At 41.6% G+C, this 23,203-nt stretch overlaps 1 protein-coding gene across 1 annotated transcript; it reads right to left on the bottom strand.

Moving 5' to 3' along the window:
• Nucleotides 1-1,875: 1,875 nt before the first annotated feature.
• LOC130406197 (von Willebrand factor A domain-containing protein 5A-like) lies at nucleotides 1,876-12,588 on the bottom strand. The gene is given in 19 exon segments (XM_056611639.1): nucleotides 1,876-2,580; nucleotides 2,683-2,806; nucleotides 3,001-3,218; nucleotides 5,583-5,705; nucleotides 7,274-7,497; nucleotides 7,630-7,733; nucleotides 7,822-7,980; nucleotides 8,107-8,221; nucleotides 8,669-8,748; nucleotides 9,420-9,564; nucleotides 9,654-9,742; nucleotides 9,850-10,025; nucleotides 10,122-10,236; nucleotides 10,345-10,526; nucleotides 10,781-10,891; nucleotides 10,894-11,002; nucleotides 11,151-11,353; nucleotides 11,760-11,807; nucleotides 12,456-12,588. Coding segments are annotated over 18 exon segments (2,400 nt in total). The 5' UTR covers nucleotides 11,803-11,807; nucleotides 12,456-12,588; the 3' UTR covers nucleotides 1,876-2,500.
• Nucleotides 12,589-23,203: the final 10,615 nt, after the last annotated feature.

Here is a 23,203-nt window from a genome sequence, read left to right on the forward strand (position 1 = left end):
CTTTGCTCTAGCCCTATGGCCCTATAGTATAGTAGGGCTGGATAATGCTTTAGGTGGAATTAAATCTAAAACATGACATTTATTTCAGGCAGAAATTAAATCTTTCACTTATGCAGTGCTCTTTTTTCACTCTAACCAAGTAGTATCCACATTTATTATTTCACTTGCACAACAATCTCACAGGTGTTATAGCTTGCTTGTGGTAGCAATTTTACCTTTAGCCCTTATAGTTGTGGAGATATATTTATTTACAAATATTATCAGAAAAGGCCCTAATGAAGAGGTTAATACACGTTTCATGTTTACATAATTAAAAAATGTACTGCATTAATTAAATTTTATGAAGACAAGGGCCTAGTGCTGCTTTTTGTGGTTTTCAATATAAAACAGTGTAACACGCACTGATTTCATTGTGTGTTTCAGTAGCCTACCGTATAAAAAAATTCAGCAGATTCTAACAATAAAGCAATAATACTGATAATTTGGTCTATAATCCTGATAAATTGGTAACGATCATCGTGATAGGTAGGCCTAATCTTCATACTGTTAGCTCCGCCGAAAACCCAGGTAGTGTCCGTAATTCGACCCAGCTCCATTTCGTGAATATGAGATTCAATCGCGCAATCACTGATTTAATAAAGGTAAAAAAAAAAACGTGGCCTACCTTACAGATGCAGACGTTTTAGGAAAAACATCTGCACATAATCAACATTCTTGTACATAATGCATGATTTGCAGCCAAATCTGTTCCAGCAGTCAAATAATGTAAATTTGACCGTCAATGTAACAAACCATTAAATTAACCGAGCAGGCACCTTCCTCTGTAGATATAATATTTGTATGGGGGACTTGAAAGCCTATTGCCATTTGAACTCTGACAACATAGACTAGATTGTACCTGGTTGCATTCGTGCTTGCTTGTTTTGAAATGTATCATGCATATGCCTGATTCTCAAATAACAAACACTTCGCCAGTGAAGGGGTCAGTTGTTTTGTATTCTATGGTGAGTATTCCAGAAATATATGTGGCTGCTTTATCCAAATATAGCCTGTTTAAAATAAAACTGTACAGCGATTCGGGAGGATTACCAATGACCCCAGCTGTTTCGTCATATTGTGGAGCCACAGCTGTTGTTATATACTCGCTCTAAGGCTCTGGTAATGGTGCGAGAGATGGGAGACTGTAGGGCAGATCTGTTGTGAAACCCAGTTATTTCAATCTGTTTTCCGATTGGCCTAAACCACTGCGAATTTGCCTATATACACATCATGTAACCCGCTTGTTTTGTGTGCAACATGTATGTCCGTGATGATAAAAAAAAATGAGCCCCAGAAAAACAAAAACATTAACAACAAAAATGTAAAAGGCAGATCTTATGACAGCACACAGGTCAGGTCACAGAAAAACACTGAACGTGATATAACATAGCTGTCGAGTTGATTGGCGAGTAAGTTCCTCTGGTGACCTGGAGTAGAGCTCCCCATTTTGGTATGAAGTTAGTGTTGCAACTTGGTGTTTGGTCTGAGAGTGTTCTCTTCCTGTGTTTTTGAGGGGTTTAAACATCAGTGACATGCATATAGTTCACTTTAAACTGTAAAGCTCTGTCGTCTTTGGCCTTATTGCTATGAATGCATCACCTTATATCGTCCCAGTCACATGGTACATTTGTGCCGAGTTTGCAGCTTTTACCAGTTTCGGCACCAAATCTTTTTTGAGTGTGGGTGTTTGGTCAAGTTGTGTGGTCAAGTTGTGGTCAAGTTGTGTGGTCATAGTGGTTATGGCAGCCTGTTGAAGTGCTGAACTTCAAGGCCTTGTTATAGCGCCAACTATGTGTTACTGTGGCCCATCTTTTCTTACTAATTTTACGAGTTCTACAAGTCTGCCTTTTTTTTTTTATAACTTTTGGAGCCAAAAAGTCAGGAAAGTACTAATACTAATGATTACAATAGGGTTCCTATGTTCACTACAATAGAAAAAACACTCATATTCTAAAATGATAGTCTTACTTTTATGGTAACACACACACTTTTATGGTAGAGTTTATTATATCACCATGACTATTTGTAATGAAAACAAATGAGGACGGAAGCCATTTGTCTTGTATTAAAGCAAAATATAAAATAAAAATAACAGTTGATACCAATTACAGCACATTTTGTTAGCATTTGTTTCAGGCACCAAATTACAAATAACTCGGGCAAAAAACACAGGTTTGGTAGCCTGCCAAACACAGGTAGGCTGCTACATGTAGCCGTTGGAAAATGTAAGATAAAATGAATAATGTAATTTAATATTATTATCTTTAAAGCACGCATTGTGGATTGGGTTACATGGCTTATCCTGGAAGAATACCTCCAGTGCAGACAATCACAAAGGCACAAATAATCAAAGGCCATTAGGACAAGCAACAGCTCTGGGAAGGACCTGAAAAGTGTACTATCCCCCAGCTGACGGTGAACCACAGAACAGGCACACTGCCCTGCTGACACCCTGAACCACTCACATTCCCATGGAAGACTCCTGCACCTGGCATCCCAGCAGGACATTCCCTGCTTCTACGCACTCTGTCATGCCGGGCACTGAACAGGGAAACAGACAAACCATCAGGTAGAATTACTTCAAGTGTTCCAATGAAATCCATGTGAGAAAAAAAGAATCTGAAAACTAGCATTTCCTTTGACCTTTTTCCCCATGCAGCCATGACACGGCCTTCATTGCCAGAAACTCCCACTCCTCCTGAGCATCATTGTTGAAGCCATGGAGCCAGATCACAGCCAGAACTGTAGCCCACACTTCTGGGCTCACCTAAAAAGAACACAACGATGCATGATGAGGAGAGAAGACAGGAGAGGAGATAGATCTAAAATGATCTCCTAATTTACATGAACTCTTTACTGATTCTTCTTCTTTTATTCTTTCTCTTTTGATGAAAGACAAACCAAAATCTAGTCAATCCAACAGATGTTTTATGTCCCAAACCATATGAGAAAACAACACACCGACACAGGCGTTGCACTCTCCACATCCTTGAGGGTCCTTCGAAATACGGCAGCCAGAGCGGACTCCAGTAGCCAGGAGCCAGAGGCCCTCTGGAGGGAGATCAGCTGTAGCATGGGGTCCCTTGGAGCCGGGATAGCCAGATCTTGTGGATCCTCATAATCAGCGGAATCCATTTCTACCATTCCCGCAGAAAGACTGTACGCCATGATATTTGAACCTTAAGTAAAAAGAAAGTACAATTCATACATTTTCTGAATAAACCAATAATGCACTTTGCCTTTTGTGCGTTTTCCTAGTTGCCCAGATGTTTTTTTTGCTCATTTATTATTTTCTGTTGATTTATTTATGTGGATGGTTCTCGACGATTAGATTGTTGATCAACTTCAAGTGAAATCTGTAGGATTTTGCATCTCTGGCAGTATCAGTAGAGCAAATGGTAATGTAACTGTTGTCTGTAAAGCGATGCATAGCTCAGCTTTTCTTGGTTGGCTGAGCACTAGTCATCAACAACAACAAAATCAATACAAAATGATAAGTGAAACGCTAACCTGCCAAATATATATTCGAAGAAAATGTACCTGCGTGAACTTTTTCCTCTTACAAAACAGACCTTTACTGGACATCGGTACACCTATAAAAGAAATATAAAAAAATGGAATATACCGCTGATTTTTAATTGAGGAATGGTTATAGATAATAATATCTCTGATGTTTTCCGAAAAGTGCTTCTGTTGTCCCTTCCACCCAAACGCAGTTTAGGTCAGCTGGTTATCACTCATGGATGTATAATAAGAGGTTAGCATTAAGATGTTAACCTAGTAGCCAAGCGGATGCAATATGGGCACGGGCCCTAAGATGCTTAGTGATACTTAATATATACTTTAGTCAAAAAGTAAACAGTTTTCCTTTTCCACCCTTAACCAAGTTAAACCATGCCAACTGACAAGCGTTTTCAGTTTGAACACACAAGTTTTGCCGAGTCACAGCAGAGATGGACCATCCTGGGAGCACAAACCGCCTCCAAGACGGGCAGCGGTGATGTCAGCCATACTTGCTGTTTGGAGCGAGAAGTTGTCTCACAAATTGTAGGAATATATGCCTATAAAAATACAATAACTGCGTTCTTGATGAGATGCACAGTAATGAGTACTCAACGGCTTGATTTGTTATTTTTAGTTTGTTCCTTTAACTATATAAGTCTAATTAAAAAGGGGAGTCAGGATAAATAGAAGATAACCGTGGGGATTTTAGCCTGACAATATTTGCTTGTTAAACAAATTGGCTTTCTGAGATAGGACAGATTTCTTTGAAAGAAATTGGTGGGGACCTTCACCAAGATCCCCCCGCCCCCCCCCCCCCCCCCCATCTCCGGCAGGGGGAGCTTGGCGGCAGTCCGGCAGCTCAGCTCCGGGAGTACAATCCCTCTCTCCTCCATGTCGCGCAATTTTTCTCAACCATGGCCGAGATAACCCCCCCTACGAGTCTTGTTGTTGTTGTTGTGGAAGTACCAGAGACGTCGGACGCAGTCTTTATGATTCATAATATCATCTGAGGCGTACATAGCTTTTGGCCGTGATATTAGATATAACATTATATAAATACCTAGATATTATATAATATTATTATTAACATTATGTTATATTATATTATATAGATATAGAGCTTCGGGACTCCGCAAACGGCAACAATCACTTCTCCTCAATGCTGTGGTTCCCTCTGACAGCTCATTGGTCAATGGGCAGCAGCTAATTTGTATTAAAGCTACATGCACCTGAAACAGTGCATTCTGAAGGGACTGAAACAGAGGGGAACAGCGGTAGGCGAGATTTTTTTTCCTAAAAGCTATTTCCATTAAACAGCTTTAATAACTTGTTTTCTGAAACTCATATACTATGTTTACTTGTTGGGAAAACACCATAATATGGCTCCTTTAAAACACAATTATTTTCCTTATAACAAGGACATCGTGTGGCACTCTGGAAAATATTTGTGAATCATTGTCCAATGTGTAAAAAGGACTATTCTGAAATAAATCAGCCTTCAGTGAGCTATTGAGATTAGGAAGCAAAGAGGGGGAATGATGAATGTCAAACAGAATTCATCATCGGGTATATCATTGAGTGTGTTCTGTCTGTCTGATACGTACCAATCAGGTACGTATCGATGTTGCCTCATCGAACCAAGACAAGCGCATTGTCATTTAAAGTACACAATACAAAATTTATTTGAGGAATACAAAGCAAGACAAAATTAACTGATACAAACAAAAATTTCTTATATGGATGATTCGACAGAATTACTTAAAATGTGGGGGTTGGAATATAAAATGCAAGTTAAATTCTCCCTAAAAGACTTTCTTCAAGGTGTGCATTGGAGGGCTTTATAGATTACTTTATTTTTTACTGATTACTACCAATGGCCGAGAACAAATAGGAAGCGAAACAAAGTGAAGTACCCCGTTCACCCAGATTTGAGCTTGCATGCCATCATACTTTAGATATCAATCTAAATGTATCCATACCTTCTAAATTAATATTAATTTTTACGTTTTATGTTATGGCAAGTTGGATTGTTTACTTACGGTTTGCAAAAAGAGGCATGGGCGAACCACATCTTGAAATTGGCATTGCCATTGCCATTGGCATTTGCATTTGCATTTGCCCCTGTTGCGCCATTTGCGCCGACATCCAGCCCATCTTCATCCCTTGTGAGAGGAAAGAGGAATTGGGTTAGTCTGTTGTGGAAGGAGACAAAGTTATTCAGATGCCATTGTCGATCCACTTCGATGTGACCCAGAGCTGGATGAGCCAAATGCTCTCTACTCCTCTGGTCTCTGGTTATGAAAAACCACCCTCTCTCCCCTCTCTAAAACCTCTAAAACGTTATGTTTTAGATTGAATACCACCTAGTGCATTATCATTTGGTAGCTCTACAATACTGTAAGGCCACAGAACAACATTTTTTATTATTAGATATCACAAGTAGTATGTCCCAATTGCATGCATACTATGTGCAAAAGTACCTTGCAAGTAAAAATAAAATAAAATATTTGGAACGCAGCTCATGTTTAGTTGTCATGGTGCCCAGAGACTATCCGTTCATGGTGGTCTAATTCAATCAAACAAAACAAAAGGTAAGGCATAATTGTTGGTTGTAAAATAAGTTAAGATTGTTCTTGATTGTTTTTTGCCTATAGATTGGCGAGATTGGCTTTAAACTGTTCAGTGGAGTCTCAGCTTCCTTTTTGATATTTGTGATTTCTGTTTGTTTAGATCAAATATTGTTATAATAATGTTAATTCTGTAAATGTACACATTTATGAAATACATAACTACTTTTGTATCTATCTTGTTCTTATTAACTAAAATTAAATCATAATAATTAAATTATAATTAGTGTAGCTATCATCTGTCATGATAGCCTAAAATTTGAGATTCTAATCCTTCTTGGAGTAAATCCGGGTTTACCAGGACTGCTTTCTCATGTGTTAAAATGCCCTTAAAACGTCTTTGCAATTGTGGGAAGGGGCATTACCCAGATACGGGCCATTTTGGGATGAGGAGGTTAAACGCTTTAAAGGGACACTGTGTAATATTTTAAGTCATTTATTACCTCAAATCAACGTATTCATTCATAAATAAGTACTCATTGGTGTAAAATGATCTCTGCCAAAAATCTCTCTTATCCTCCTGAGCGAAGAATTAATATGTAGTTACATAGGACGGGTAAGCTTCATGGAGGCTTCCATGTTCTTCCGGTCTATGAACGGCCGAGAGGGACAAAAAGCACTACGTGGTACAGGAAATGCAAACGCGTTTTCTCTCTGAGCCAGCGTGAATGATGACTGAAATATTTCACTATCTTGCTCGAGGAGTAATTACTCATACATCATTAGCTTACACTAATGATTCAATGCAGTTTGAAATTTGTTTGAAATAACGAACCTCATCATCACTCGAATGACTCGATGAGGTAGTATTGGATGTCATGACACAGCTTCTTGGCACATACTGCCCACCGTAGTTTTTGAACAAGCGAGCACTTTTAGTTTGAATGCAATATACAATTGTACCACTAGATGGGAGTAATTTCTACACAGTGTCCCTTTAAAGATGGCCTGCATCTTGCTAGCTTCTAGGATCATACTCCTATCCATTATAATGCTTGCGTTATCTGTTCCTCTTGTGAATGCAGTACAGAGGTTAGAGTGCCACCATAGTGAAAGAAAGACAGAGCGAGCGGGGAGACAGGCAGATGTATGGATAGACGTACTCGGTGCCGGCACATTTCTGCGCAGAAGAGGCCCTTGTAAAGCCTCCCCGTTGCCCTTGTTCACGGCGATGAAGGCGGTAAGGGAGCTGCTCACTCCTGATTGGACACTGACTTCGACCACCTTTTCCTTTGCCTTGACTTGGTCGCTAAGGTCACCGGGTTCGTTTGCCTCCACCTCCAGAGAGCGAATCAGGGTCCGAGCCCCCAGTCGGTGGGCAGTCAACCTGTAAAGAGCGAGAGAGAGAGAGAGAGAGAGAGAGAGAAGCCATGTTTGCCCCACGTATTGCTATAGTGATGATATAGTTAGAGACACTCCTTGGTCATTCTTTTGAGCCAATGAGGGACCGTTGGCTTACCCTGTGTCCTCTGTCGGCTTGAGGCTGAAATTCAGCTGATTCTGAGTAGGATGTTCTGCCAGGCTATATTTCACTGTCACACAGCCCTCTGCATCCCCAGAGCTCTGCGGGAGCACAAAATACTTAATATATAGATACATTAACAAAACATGTTAGTATGTAGGTGAATTTATTCTTTGACACACATTATACCTCTCCAGTGAGCTGGGCATAGATCAATGACCTCTGACCCTGGAAGAGGTTTGTGATGGGCGGAGTAAGTGTAGTGACTGACACACCGGCAGGTACATCCCATGTGACAGAGATGTCCACCACAGCCGGTTGCAGAGCAAAGCGCAGTGACTGCATCACCTTGTGGGCGGTGAGAAGGAGGAGATTGTAGTATCACAGTTAAGCCCAGCAGCTTCATACAGAGAAAAAAGTATTTATTTTGACTCCCTTCCGTTGTCTCTATCTGCACCTGGGTCCTTGTCTTACTTTGGACTGCATTCTGTCAGCACCGACGATGAACTGGGCGTGGCCCCGTCCTTCTTTGGCCAACCCGTTGATGAGGGCCGTACTGGCTCCCCCGCCAATACCAAAAGAGAAACACCTGAGGGACAATATATCAAGACACGTGTTAAAGGGAACTGAAGCTTTGCTACTAATACCTATTTAATCTATCAGCTAAGCCCAATGCAGACAGACAAGAGTAAATTTACTTTGAAGTCAACCTTCAACCTTCATTTGATCAAGCATTTTATTTAAATTTGCTTACACTATATGATATGTTTTTTTCATGAGTCCTTGATAATAAAGAATAACTGGATGATAAGGGATGACGGCGGTCAGGCGGACTATGGATGTATAGAGAGCTGTCACGCACGGATGTGTACACATACTCAAACCAAGACTAAAACCACAAACATAATTATTTCAAGCATTGTGTAAATAATTGAGGTTTAGCAATGTTTTCATTTTACAGATTATACTGACCAACACAGACACACACACACACACAAAATCAACTAATGTGACCCTTGTGCACTGCACGCCCAACCTGTGAGAACCAGAATTCCTCTTCACCACATCTATCACTGCCTTGGTGTTAGACACCTCGCCGTCAGTAAAGACAAACAGCTACGGAGAAAAGACAACATGAGATTAGTCCTGCCCAACATAGTTCTACAGAAGGGCATGAATGGCTCATCCATCAAGCATAACTCTACTGTAATACATTTAGCTAGAGGTGCAGCAGGTTTAAACCTAATACATTCAGCTAGAGGTGCAGCTGGTTTAAACCTAATACAATCAGCTAGAGGTGCAGCAGGTTTAAACCAGGGAGAGTGAGAACCTAGAATGGCCATGGGTCAGAGAGTTCACATATAACCGCTGCTATATGTACTGGCGGCCCACTGTGCCTTGAATTCGTTTTAAATCAATAACCAACACCAGCTGGATTTGTATCCGCACACAGCTGGTGATGGTAATATGCAAAATAATAAACCACATTATTCAGAATTTATATTATTGACATATAGTTAAAAACATAAACACACGGTGTATACACTAAGTAAGTAAGTAACATATAGTTAAAAACATAAACACACGGTGTATACACTAAGTAAGTAAGTAAGTAAGTAAGTAAGTAAGTAAGTAAGTAAGTAAGTAAGTAAGTAAGTAAGTAAGTAAGTAAGTAAGTAATTGTGTGTGTGTGTGTGTGTGTGTGTGTGTGTGTGTGTGTGTGTGTGTGTGTGTGTGTGTGTGGTGTGTGTGTGGTGTGTGTGTTGTGTGTGTGTGGTCAGTCATACTTGTCTTGGCTGACTGGGGATGCAGGGTTGCTTGAAGATATGCTTAAGTGGTTCAAGAATTTCTGTTCCTCCCATGTCGGCCCGCAGGTCCTCAATCACCTTCAGAGCTTCATCCATTGTCTGCTGGCTGTAAACTACACTCTGCCTGCACACATAGACACAGACACACACACATAAGCAAAATGATCAAAACAATTGATGTAAATGACTGACTTGATGGCAAACATGGCTTACGGGAAGATGTGGGTATAACTGGAACCAAAGCTGTAGATGTTGAAATAGCAGCCAATCGGAAGGCTCTTCAACAGGAGAAGCAGTGTTTCCTAAAGTTTGGTAACAGCATACCAATGATTAGGTGCTGAAAAGCCATCATCTAACAAAATATGTCAAAAGGGAATTCAACCCTGAATAGAGAACAGCTGCTACATGCCTTGGCACTATCAATGCGAATCTGACTGCTATCTGCATTACTCATGGGCGAACTCATGCTTCCAGAACGATCGATCACAAACAGGAACTCCCCAGACTTGGTCATTAATGACATCACCGCCGGCGGGAACTCGGGGTAGAGGCTGACCATGACCACCGGGTCGCCCATCAGAGAACCTGCGGGGCAGGACACCAGAACTCATGTCAGATCCTGCTTCGGGACAACTGTTGAATGGCAGTGTTTGATGACATTGAAGAGGTTTTATTGCACACCAGGCTTAGCAGACGCACAGCCCGCCTCCACCACAGCCGTAGGCAGGTGGGAGTCTTTGTAATACAACAGCAGCTCTACATCCCGGTCAAACTTATGCCCCGCAGCCAGCTTTACCTGACAACAGCAGAGAGTACACAGTTACAACAGTTCTTCTAAATGCTCCACACACTGTGGACTACAGGTGTGTGGAGATACTGAGATACTAGGCACAAAGACACATACTGCGGCCTGGGTCTGCTGTTGGTTGAGGTACTGCACCGGGTCCAGGGAGCAGTTGGATTCTACTTTAGTGATGGGCCGTGGAGAACAGACACTGGCACAGAGAGACAGACTGTAGGGCACCAGACTGGCTGGTACAGAGGTGCCAGGGCCGAAGCTGATGGTCCCAGCACCGCCATCACTGCCTGTTGAACAATCATATGATATGTTGAATAACCATATTGAAAAATCATATGAGATGTTGAATTACCATGTTGAATGATCATATGGGATGTTGAAAGGCCATGTTGACTAATAATGTTGAACAATCACGTATGTTGAGAAAACATCTTGAATAATCATAAATGCTGAATAATCATGAGATGCTGAGTAATCATGTTGATTACTCATATGCTACTTGGAATAATCAGGTTGAACCATGGTTATGGCTCCTCCTCACCCAAAGGCTGATAGCGTGGGTTTAGCACGGCAGGCAGGCAGAATCTCAGGCCGTCGTCAGCCTGGACTGCGAGCTCAGTGACGTACTCCAGCCTGATGGAGGCGCTCTCCCTGGAGGCAGACTGCCCACGCTCAGGGAGAACACGTCCGGGCTCTTCTCGCTCTCCTCCAATAGGAAGGCCTGCTGGCCCCTGGTGAGCGCGTCGTCATACTCCTCGCGAGCCTGCCGGAATGGGGATGGGTTAGGGTGGTTGGAAACGTGTTATTATTCACAGTCGAGGACAAAGAAGTCTTCAAATGAATGCTGACACAGAGAAACAAATGTGTCCTTTGGGAAACCGTGAAACCTGTCTAGCGAGTTCCTCCCTAACCTTCTGCTTCTCCCGCACTTCGGCGACCACCTCCGACTGGCCGATCTTGGCGCTGAAATGGCAGACGGCGGCATCGCCGGGCAACGGGAAGACGAAGACGGCCTCGATGGGGCTCCGCTCTTTGTTCTCATACAGCAGGGTGGCGGCGACCGTCGCCACGTGATCTCGCACCGTGACCTCCACATCGACGCTCTTCAGAGGAACTGTTCAACACAGAGCCTAGAAAGTCTCACAGCCCGTACCGTACAAAACATAATCTAGAAGAGCCACGCACTGACCCTTTTTCTTGTTGATAATGTTATTCTATTTTTTTTGGATTTAACCATCAAAAAATACCGCCTGACACATTATATTTTGGTGGATGGATGGAGCATCAGCACATTCACTTCTGCTCACGTGTGATACGCTCACATGGGCCAATGAGCTAAATTCCCCCTAATGAGCAGGGGAATGGGGGTTTCCCCCCAAATAAATAGGACAGAAGAATCAGACTAAACCACTTCCTGTATGAATATGTTGCCTTTGCCTTTAATTTCACTGCAGGTTTGCAGGCACATTTACTGAGAACACATGAAAACAATCCAACAATTGTGTTCAGTGGAACTTTACCTGGTTCCTTGGTGGCAGTAAGTAGACCACAGCAGTTCACCATGATGCCTGTGGAAATCACCTGAAGTTAATATTGTATTCGAGGGGTGCATACGAGTATGTGTCAGTTATAATGGAGAAGTAATAAAGTAATGAAAGGAACCAGTGATCCTAGCCTGATAAACTATAAAAGCCTGCTTTACTTTAAGGAAACCCCTAGTTGATTATTGATAGATTATTCACTGACACACACACACACACACACACACACACACACACACACACACACACACACACACACACACACACACACACACACACACACTTTTATTATTTTTTTCAATTATTTGTTTAATGTTATTTGAATGATTAGGTTAATTATCGTCAATACGTCATGACAGGCAAAGGAAGGTTTGAATAAAATTTAAAATAACACCAGCCAACACTTGCAAACTAAATTGAACACGCACACAAACGCCCACGCTGGGCTGTGACGTAACTGGACTGGAATAGTTTCGCTTCTCATCATGTTGTGACATACGCGAATAAAAGTAGCTAACAGCAGATGAAGAATAATACAAATATAGTCATTATATAGAAAGGTTGTAAACCAAGGAAGTGTCCAAGATATTGCAATGAAATGACAACTACAGAATATGTCGCTTTGCATTTTTGTTACTTTTAAAGTCAATTTATTGAGGCAAATAGTCTTCTTACCTTTTCGTAGATATTTATGTTGCGTGCAGTCTCAAGTCTAGGAACCATAGATAGTATATAAAAGCTAGGAACGCACTGGGTCCTTCTTCCTGCTTGCGCAGTGCTAATACCAGGGCACGCCCATTGAGTTTGCAGTTGGGAGGTTTTACCTCCCAGGGGTGGTAAACCTCTGGTTCTGTTCCAGACCAGAGCCGGAGCCATTAACTAATAATCCCAATAGTCTGACCAGAACTATTTAGAGAGAGAGGTTGACGACAACGGAAGTTCAAAATAATCGGTCGTCACGTGGTGGTTCATGGAGACAGATAGTTCTCGGAAGTGCTTGGCGTGCCACTGGATCTAATTAATCTGCTTCTAATCAGATCCAATAGCCCGCCAAGCACTTCCGAGAACTATCTGAAGACTGAACCAACCTGTGACGATACATTATTTTGAACTTCCGTTGTCATTCAATAAATGCATTGTAAATAAATGCATTTATTGACTATTTAGTTACCAGAAACCCCAGGTCTGTCTCTATATTACTATTAAGAGACAGAACTGCGGTCGATAAATGTGTTGATTTACAATAGGCTATGTAGCCTTTATATCATACCGAAATCGATCCAGTAACGTTAATGTTTTTTATATATTGCGTGTTGCTCTTGCTCAAAAACAGTTTGCAGACTGACAGCATCATGATAGTGTTTACTTTGAGAGAGTTTTTGGAAATCAAATGCAAATAAATGAATGAAATGCGTATGTGGTTACAATTCTTCAGCGCCCTGTTTGACAAGTTGAAAGATGCACTAATAGTATAAGTAACTCCTGATTAGTTATCATTTCATAATACGAAGGCAAGACAAGGCAACTTTATTTATATGGCACTTTTCATACACAAGGCAGATTCAGTGTCTGCCTACGAAGCAAAGTTAGGCTATATCGTGAAAAGTAATACTTCATGGAATAATTTCATGGTCTGCGAGAATGTTAAAAAAGATTGAGTCATCATTCATAGTGATTGAATAAAAAACAATTCTGTAAAATAGTAATAATCGATCAAATGTCTAAAAATGTTTGCAATTCTAAAAGTGGATTATATTAGCCAATATTGTTTAGTTTATTAATGTGTTATTGCTAATATGTGATCGGCTGATAGATTAGAATTGATCTGAGATCGATCGCTTTTGTCTCCGCCCAGGTACCTGCTCCTCGGTAAATGGCGGTGTCTTCCTCATAAATTGAGGAAACACAGTATCATTCACTTGATCATCACTCCCCCTTTTCAGGTAGGCTATGTTAACGATCTAGTCAGGAATGTCGAAATTGTTGAAGGGATAGTTTGAGGGTTGCGTTTTTGGACGGTAGTTGCGCGCGCGTGCGTGTGCGTGCGTGCGAGTGTGTGTGCGTGTGTGCATGCGTGTGTGCGTGCGTGTGTGTGTGCGTGTGTGTGTGTGCATGTGTGTGTGCAACCCGGTATCACGCCAAAGCGTGAAATAGATACGTTGGTCCAACTCGCAAGACGTGTTCAGTGTCACGCATTGCCTGACCAAAGCGTGAGGAGTAGACGCTTTCTTTCGCTCATCTAAATGAATGGAGGAATAGTATAGCACCAACAGGGGGCGAGACGTTCTCCCAGCATTTGGTGAAATTGTTACGTATCCTATATTAAAGGTCCCATGAAATGCTATTTTATGTATTCTTTAATATAGGTATTAGTGGGCAACTAACACAGTATTCAAAGACGTTCCCAAAATTCAGCCGTGGTGAAGGAGTTACAGCTACTCCGAGCCAGTCGCACATTGAGCTTCCCCCAAATGCGCTGTTTTGGTGTCTGCAGCTATAATGTAAATGAGGAGGAGCGACAGGTAAAGGAGGAGGGTGGGGGTGTGGCCCTGAGCAGCTTGCAGCCACGGTACCATGCGCTGTTTACAGTGGATGTATTGCAATGGCGAGGCGCACACAGCCTTTAGCCGTGTTCTGTAAATATTCTAGAACACACAGGAGTCCTGGAGCTCTATATCTAAATATTATATAGCCTACATAGATATCTATATCATATAATATATATTATCACGGCCAAAAGCTGTGTGAGCCGATATTATGAATCTGAAACGACCGCGTTGGGTTCTCCGATGTTCCTGGTTCTTCCACGTCCACATCAATGTGAAGTAGACTGAACCGCGACAAGGAGGAGAAAGGGATTGTTGCCGGGCAGCGCTTAGGCACCTCCGCCTCCGGTGGTGGTCCCTCAGCGGGGCTCAAGCTGGAGACATTCGCCGCCAACAATCCCTTTCTCCTCCATGTCGTGGTTCATGTTCTTGAGGGAGTCAAAGCCAAAGTTCCTTCCCCCCAATTCATTCTCAACCTTGGCTGAGATAACCCCCACTACGAGTCTCGTTGTAGAAATACCAGAGACGAGAGTCCAACGTGTTATGCGCCATAACACCAAAAGCAGAACGGTTATCCAAATAACAAGGAAGTGTACAACACTTGCGTTACAGTCCTGGAGCTCTATATCTAAATAATATCATATAATACATAGATATCTATATCATACATATTATCACGGCCAAAAGCTGTGTGCGCCTCCAGACGATATTATGAATCACAAACGACTTTGTCGGGTTCTGCGACCTCTCTGGTTCTTCCACTTTCACGTCAATCTGAAGTAGACTGAACCGCGCGCTGCCCGCTGCCGGGCGATGGAGCCTCGCGGCAACCGGCGGCATGTCGCAGTTCATGTACTTCAGCGAGTCAAAGCCAAAGTTCCTTTCCCCCAATTCCTTCTCAACCATGGCTCAGATAAGTTAGATAACCCCCATTACAGTCTTGTTGTGTAAATACAAGAGACGTCAAAGAACCGACAAGAAACACTTGCGTTACAGTATGTGTATTCACACACACACATGTGGCGCTCGCACGGTCGTGTCTCATTGGCGGGCCAACGTCTCTGGGCGGGCCAGGCAGAGTAAGGGGAGGAGCTTAGATGCTTTGTGACGACATACCTAAAGACATTCCAAATCAGCGCGCTTGAGCCTCCGTTTTTTCAAAGGCGATAAGAACAGCTAGTGCTCGTTTTACACCAAACTATGGCAAGCCGAATTGTCATTTATTAACTAAGTTTGACTATCCGGAATTTACATTGCAGATATCTGCATATGGAGTTAGATTCATGCCAAAACCCCGCACACACGCAAAAATGTGTTTAGCTCACACAAAACGTGTTTGCTCACGCAACGTAATTGGACTATCCGGAATTTACATTGCAGATATCTACAATTCAGTTTCGCCTAGTCAAAACTAACATTTCAGATATCCGCAACTACATTCCTCCTATCCGCAATTGTCATTTCAGATATCCACAAAGACATTCCTCCTGGGCGAAATTACGTCATTTTCGCCATTCATGTCTATGGGGTTTCTCATTGCGGATATCTACAATTCAGTTGCGGATATCCACTTTGTGAATTACGGATATCTGCAACTGAATTGTAGATATCTGTAATTCCAGTTTGAGATATCTACAATTTGATTCTGACTAGTCATAATTCCAGTTCAAGATATCTTTAATTCACCTCAATTAAAGATATCTACATGTCCCTTTTCAGATATCTTAAATTAAGTTTTGACTAGGCGAGATGAAGTTGTAGATATCTCTAACTGGAGTTACGACTAGTCAAAATGACGTTGTAGATATCTCTAACTGGAGTTACGACTAGTCAAAATGACGTTGTAGATATCTATTATCAAGTTATAGATATCTTGAAAGGAATTTTGATTAGAGATATCTACAATTGTAGATATCTTTAACTTTCATTCTGCCTAGGCGAAACTGAATTATAGATATCTTGAATTCGAGTTTTGACTAGGCGAAATGACGTTTCAGATATCTGTAATGACGTTTCAGATATCTGTAATGACAAATTATAGGACCGTTTACTTTAAGCGGGAGCGGAGCAGCTCCTCGTTCAATCATCATTCACACAATTCACTGATTACATCGCTCCATATTTTCTCGTGATCTTTTCGATCACAGCCAACGCCATGACTGCTCCTTTCTTATTCCATTCGGAAATGAACCCACTTCTTCTTTGATTATGGCGGCAAGGGGAAATTACGTATTTCTGGATATCTAAAACGTAATGGAGCAAGGTACGTCTTGTTACTCTGTTTTCTGGGAATAATTGACGCAAGCAGAAACCAGAAAACAGGCCGTTTTTTCTTTTTGACAAGAAAACGAAAATGTAAATTTCAGTTGTTTATTCGTTTTTTGGTTCTTACTGAGCGAAACGAATATACCACTCAATAGCTGTGTTCGAAATCGTTCCCTATCATGGATGTAGTGCACTAAATAGGGTGCACGAGCAAGGTACGTGTTATTACTCTGTTTTCTGGGAATAATTGACGCAAGCAGAAACCAGAAAACAAGCCGTTTTTTCGTTTTTTCGTTTTGACAAGAAAACGAAAATCTAAATTTCAGTTCGTTTATTCGTTTTTTGGTTCTTACTGAGCGAAACGAATATACCACTCAATATCTGGTTTCCGCCGGTGGGCGGGTCCTCTTATTGGCTAGCGTGCTTCATTGCCCTGTGCTCTTCATAATAAAAGTTCTTCCGTTTGATAATGTCGACAAAAATATTAATGTATTATAGACACTAGCAGCACAGAGGACAAGACCACCCACAGTCAAGACTGACACGGCTTCAAATAACAATAATAGTATTCATAATCATTTGAAAATGAGAAGTTATGAAGTTATGATGACTTCAGTGCAGTTGATGTTTAGCCACAGTTAATACATGCAGAGCAGACCTGAGATCGCTGGCTGCTGATTTCCTCACAGCCTGAGAGCTATGAGGAATACAAGTGATGACAACACATTTCTGACAGCTGAAAATTGCGCATTTGTTGACCTTTATCCATTTAAAGTAAACAAATATTTTTTTCTTGTTGAAAGATATTTTATATTGTTTTCATATTATTATTTACTGATGGTGTTTACAGAATGCGAGTGCGTGTTATATTGAAAGCGAGGCTGGGTGTGCCTATGAATATAGTGAAAACAGTAAAGTAACCTACTTCATTCAATATCGAATAGGCCTATACTGTAGCCTACACTATGTACAAATGGTTTTGCTCATGGCAGTTGTGACAGTCATTTTAACGTGTCAGCAGGCAAGCTTCACATTCCAGGATGCATTATGCGTTGTCCTATAGCCAACCCAGTCTCACCAATATGCGTACAGATCGCACGGTTTGACACTTTCAAAATGCTTGCAGTACATACGCCAAATGACCATTTCGCGTGCATATGATACGCAAAACCCAGGATTAACTACTGTGGAGGGCGGATACGTCCATTTCGCGTGCATATGATACGCAAAACCCAGCATTAACAGAATGGGAAATGCAATATTTTAGGACAGATTCACCATTAAACGTGTTTCTAATGACATTTCTAGCGAGAAATGTACTTTTCCCTTGAATAATCTTCAGTCAGTGAATGTGTATGATCTTTATTAATCTTTATTATCTGAATGGGAAATGCAATATTTTAGGACCGATTCACCGTTAAACGTGTTTCTAATAACATTTCTAGCGAGAAATATACTTTTTACTTGCATAATCTTCAGTCAGTGATTGTGTCTGATCTTTAGTTTTATAGTTATAAGAAGATTTTATCGGCTCGCTCGCATGTTTCAACAACGCCAGGTTGTTAGGGACGCTGCTTTCGCTAAACTAGCAACTCACGTGTTTCCGGCAGCGTTTGTGTTATTAAACCGTTACTTTATGTAACTTTTAATGATATCATCTTGTTAGAAACACGTATATCTGAGAGCCAACCCAGTCGCAAAAAGCATACGTTGACAGTGTACGTTTTCGTGAACACTGGATTACGTCACATTTCAACATAAAATAGCGTGTACTTATATAACTTCAACCCGGAAGTGAGCGTCGCCCTGGGTTCCCTTGACAAAAAGCCAACGGGTTTTTCCATTTGATTTTGGATTATTGCAGAAAAATTTGCATCTTTGAAGCACCTCCTCAAAAACTGAAAATACATCTAGTGTACACTAGATGTACAACCCTACTGTCCACAAGCATCACCCCCCCCCCTCCCCATATGGATTTGGAGAATTGTTGCCACGTCCCAGTGGGGGAGGTATCATATATATGAAAGAGGGCATTCAATTACTACAATGATCAATTAGGAGGCCGAAGCCCTAAAGGAAGTGATGCAATAGGTGACTTGGTCGACAACATTTAAGTAAGCTTTACTTTGAGGTCTCTTATATATATCAAAGGGGGTCTCAAAGGACGCATACGCTTCAACCTGTGGCTCCAGCCCTACAGGAAATGACTCAGCAAGTGCTCCATCTCGTTGCACCTGCACCCAGCGGCTCGCTTGCAAGATTTTGGCCTGAAGTTCTTCCCAGACCTACACCCTAGCCATCCAACACGCATATCTGAGAATCAGGCTTCTCTTTAATAATGACAAAAGTTATTCGAGAAATACACATTAACTTTTTGTTATCTCATAAGCGGCGTGGTGCTGGCTCCTTTTGACCTTTTGACCCCAGACTTCAAAAACGTGGCCACAGGCCAGCTGTGTCTACACACCTTAAGCCAAAAATGTAGACCTCCATCCCACAAAAAATGGGGACTAGAAACTAACCTCTGTCTTATGTACATTTACTGTACTGTTGGAGGTCACGCCCCTTTTCCGGCCTTTTCGAGATAGCTAGGGATGCTAAAATGTTTACACACATTTCCCGGGGCCCTGAGAACGACATATCCGAGATTTGGAGTTCTAGCCCTTAGAGAAAAAGTTTCCCCAAATGGACTGTCATTTGGACAAAGTCCCTCAGAAGTGTTACCTGCAAGACCTAATGGTTCAGAATGTGGTGGAAAAAACAGTTTTTGAGATAGGAAGGTCCTACCGCCCTGACATTTGAATACCTTATTCTAAGGCCTAACTGGGACCCCCGCACCGAAACTTGGCCCGGTCGGACCCCGAGGGCAGGAAGGGGTGGCCCTTCCTGCCCGAAACTTGGCCCAGTCGGACCCCGAGTGCAGGAAGGGAGGGCCTGGACTTTCATAATCCTCGCTCGACTGTAAAGGATGTTTGGTCGGATGTTATGACGAAGAATCATAATGTGAAAGGGAATATTCTATAAATGTCTTGATATCATCTTTCGTCTCAACACTTCTGCTGCAGCCGCTTAAAGTCTCCCTCCGAGAACCTTAAAATATGAATCAATCCATTAGAAGTATAAAGATATCTTCCCAGTAGCGTAACGGGGCAAACAAGGTGTCCTTTGACATCTACGTTTCGAGGCGATTGCAACAGTGCCACATGATCATATTTGAATATGTTTCGGGGTAGTAATTAGCTGTCGATTTTGGAGGCCTTTATCAATAATGACCAGCTATAGATTTGCTTCCCGATGGAGATTTTTGACAAATTACATGTTATTTAGCATCTACACGTTAAGCTGAGTCCAATGAGATCAAGCTCGCCCTCTTGCTACACCGAGATCATGTCCTAGACCTAGGTGTACCATGTAAAATACATGTTACCATTTTCTAGAGTGTCATGCTTGGTGTCATTGGACTCAGCTCAATGTGTAGATGCTAAATAACATGTCATTTGTCACAAATTTCTATCGGGAAGCAAATCAATAGCTGCTCATTATTGATTAAGGCCTCCAATTTCGACAGGTAATTACTACCATTAAACATGTTCGAATATGCTCATGTGTGGCACCGTTGCAACCGCCTGGAAGCGTAGATGTTGAAGGACACCTTGTTCGCTCTCTTACGCCACCGGGAAGATATTTAAATGCTTCTGATTGACTAATGAATTGATTCAGCTATTCCCCCAGAAGTCTGGGGTCAAAAGGTCAAAAGGAGCCGGCACCACGCCGCTTATGAGACAAAAGTTAATGTGTATTTCTCTGTCATTATTAAAGAGAGGCCTGATTCTCAGATATGCAGGTTGGATGGCTACGGTGTAGGTCTGGGAATAACTTCAGGCCAAAATCTTGCAAGCGAGCCGCTGGGTGCAGGTGCAACGAGATGGAACACTTGCTGAGTCATTTCCTGTAGGGCTGGAGCCACAGGTTGAAGCGTATGCGTCCTTTGAGACACCCTTTGAGATATAAGAGACCTCAAAGTAAAGCTTACTTAAATGTTGTCGACCCAGTCACCTATTGCATCACTTCCTTTAGGGCTTCGGCCTCCTAATTGATCATTGTAGTATAATTGAATGCCCTCTTTCATATATATGATACCTCCACCACTGGGACGTGGCAACAATTCTCCAAATCCATATGGGGAGGGGGGGGTGATGCTTGTGGACAGTAGGGTTGTACACTAGACATAAATAGGAAAACTCTGAAGGAATGACCTCTCATAAATATTTATTTAATAAATTGTTTCAAATAACCCTGCCTCGTTAAATCAATGAGCACAGTTATTTTTATTTATTTTCAGTTTTTGAGGAGGTGCTTCAAAGATGCAAATTTTTCTGCAATAATCCAAAATCAAATGGAAAAACCCGTTGGCTTTTTGTCAAGGGAACCCAGGGCGACGCTCACTTCCGGGTTGGCCAACATACGTCATCCCTCCACCACTATACTGTAATAACACATGTTGAAGTTGAATGATAATGAATTAATTTATTCTTTATTCTGCCTTAGTATTTATATTTATTTAGCTGTGTGTGTGTGGTGTGGTGTGTGGTGTGTGTGTGTGTGTGTGTGTGTGGTGTGTGGTGTGTGTGTGTGTGTGTGTGTGTGTGTGTGTGTGTGTGTGTGGGTGGGTGGGCGGGTCCTCTTATTGGCTAGCGTGCTTCATTGCCCTGTGCTCTTCATAATAAAAGTTCTTCCGTTTGATAATGTCGACAAAAATATTACTGTATTATAGACACTAGCAGACACAGAGGACAAGACCACCCACAGTCAAGACTGACACGGCTTCAAATAACAATAATAGTATTCATAATCATTTGAAAATGAGAAGTTATGAAGTTATGATGACTTCAGTGCAGTTGATGTTTAGCCACAGTTAATACATGCAGAGCAGACCTGAGATCGCTGGCTGCTGATTTCCTCACAGCCTGAGAGCTATGAGGAATACAAGTGATGACAACACATTTCTGACAGCTGAAAATTGCGCATTTGTTGACCTTTATCCATTTAAAGTAAACAAATTTTTTTTCTTGTTGAAAGATATTTATATTGTTTTCATATTATTATTTACTGATGGTGTTTACAGAATGCGAGTGCGTGTTATATTGAAAGCGAGGCTGGGTGTGCCTATGAATATAGTGAAAAACAGTAAAGTAACCTACTTCATTCAATATCGAATAGGCCTATACTGTAGCCTACACTATGTACAAATGGTTTTGCTCATGGCAGTTGTGACAGTCATTTTAACGTGTCAGCAGGCAAGCTTCACTCATTCCAGGATGCATTATGCGTTGTCCTATAGCCAACCCAGTCTCACCAATATGCGTACAGATCGCACGGTTTGACACTTTCAAAATGCTTGCAGTACATACGCCAAATGACCATTTCGCGTGCATATGATACGCAAAACCCAGCATTAACTACTGTGGAGGGCGGATACGTCCATTTCGCGTGCATATGATACGCAAAACCCAGCATTAACTGAATGGGAAATGCAATATTTTAGGACAGATTCACCATTAAACGTGTTTCTAATGACATTTCTAGCGAGAAATGTACTTTTTACTTGCATAATCTTCAGTCAGTGATTGTGTCTGATCTTTAGTTTTATAGTTATTAAGAAGATTTTATCGGCTCGCTCGCATGTTTCAACAATGCCAGGTTGTTAGGGACGCTGCTTTCGCTAAACTAGCAACTCACGTGTTTCCGGCTGCGTTTGTGTATTAAACCGTTACTTTATGTAACTTTTAATGATATCATCTTGTTAGAAACACGTATATCTGAGAGCCAACCCAGTCGCAAAAAGCATACGTTGACAGTGTACGTTTTCGTGAACACTGGATTACGTCGCATTTCAACATAAATAGGGTGTTATACACACACACACACACACACACCCAACACACACACACACACACACACACACACACACACACACACACACACACACACACACACACAGCTAAATAAATAAATAAATACTAAGGCAGAATAAAGAATAAATTAATTCATTATCATTCAACTTCAACATGTGTTATCACAGTATAGTGGTGGAGGGATGACGTATGTTGGCCAACCCGGAAGTGAGCGTCGCCCTGGGTTCCCTTGACAAAAAGCCAACGGGTTTTTCCATTTGATTTTGGATTATTGCAGAAAAATTTGCATCTTTGAAGCACCTCCTCAAAAACTGAAAATAAATAAAAAATAACTGTGCTCATTGATTTAACGAGGCAGGGTTATTTGAAACAATTTATTAAATAAATATTTATGAGAGGTCATTCCTTCTGAGTTTTCTTCCTATTTATGTCTAGTGTACAACCCTACTGTCCACAAGCATCACCCCCCCCTCCCCATATGGATTTGGAGAATTGTTGCCACGTCCCAGTGGTGGAGGTATCATATATATGAAAGAGGGCATTCAATTATACTACAATGATCAATTAGGAGGCCGAAGCCCTAAAGGAAGTGATGCAATAGGTGAGTGGGTCGACAACATTTAAGTAAGCTTTACTTTGAGGTCTCTTATATATCAAAGGGTGTCTCAAAGGACGCATACGCTTCAACCTGTGGCTC

The sequence above is a fragment of the Gadus chalcogrammus genome, chromosome 16, assembly GCF_026213295.1.
Source record: "Gadus chalcogrammus isolate NIFS_2021 chromosome 16, NIFS_Gcha_1.0, whole genome shotgun sequence".
NCBI classification, from domain to species: Eukaryota; Metazoa; Chordata; class Actinopteri; order Gadiformes; family Gadidae; genus Gadus; species Gadus chalcogrammus.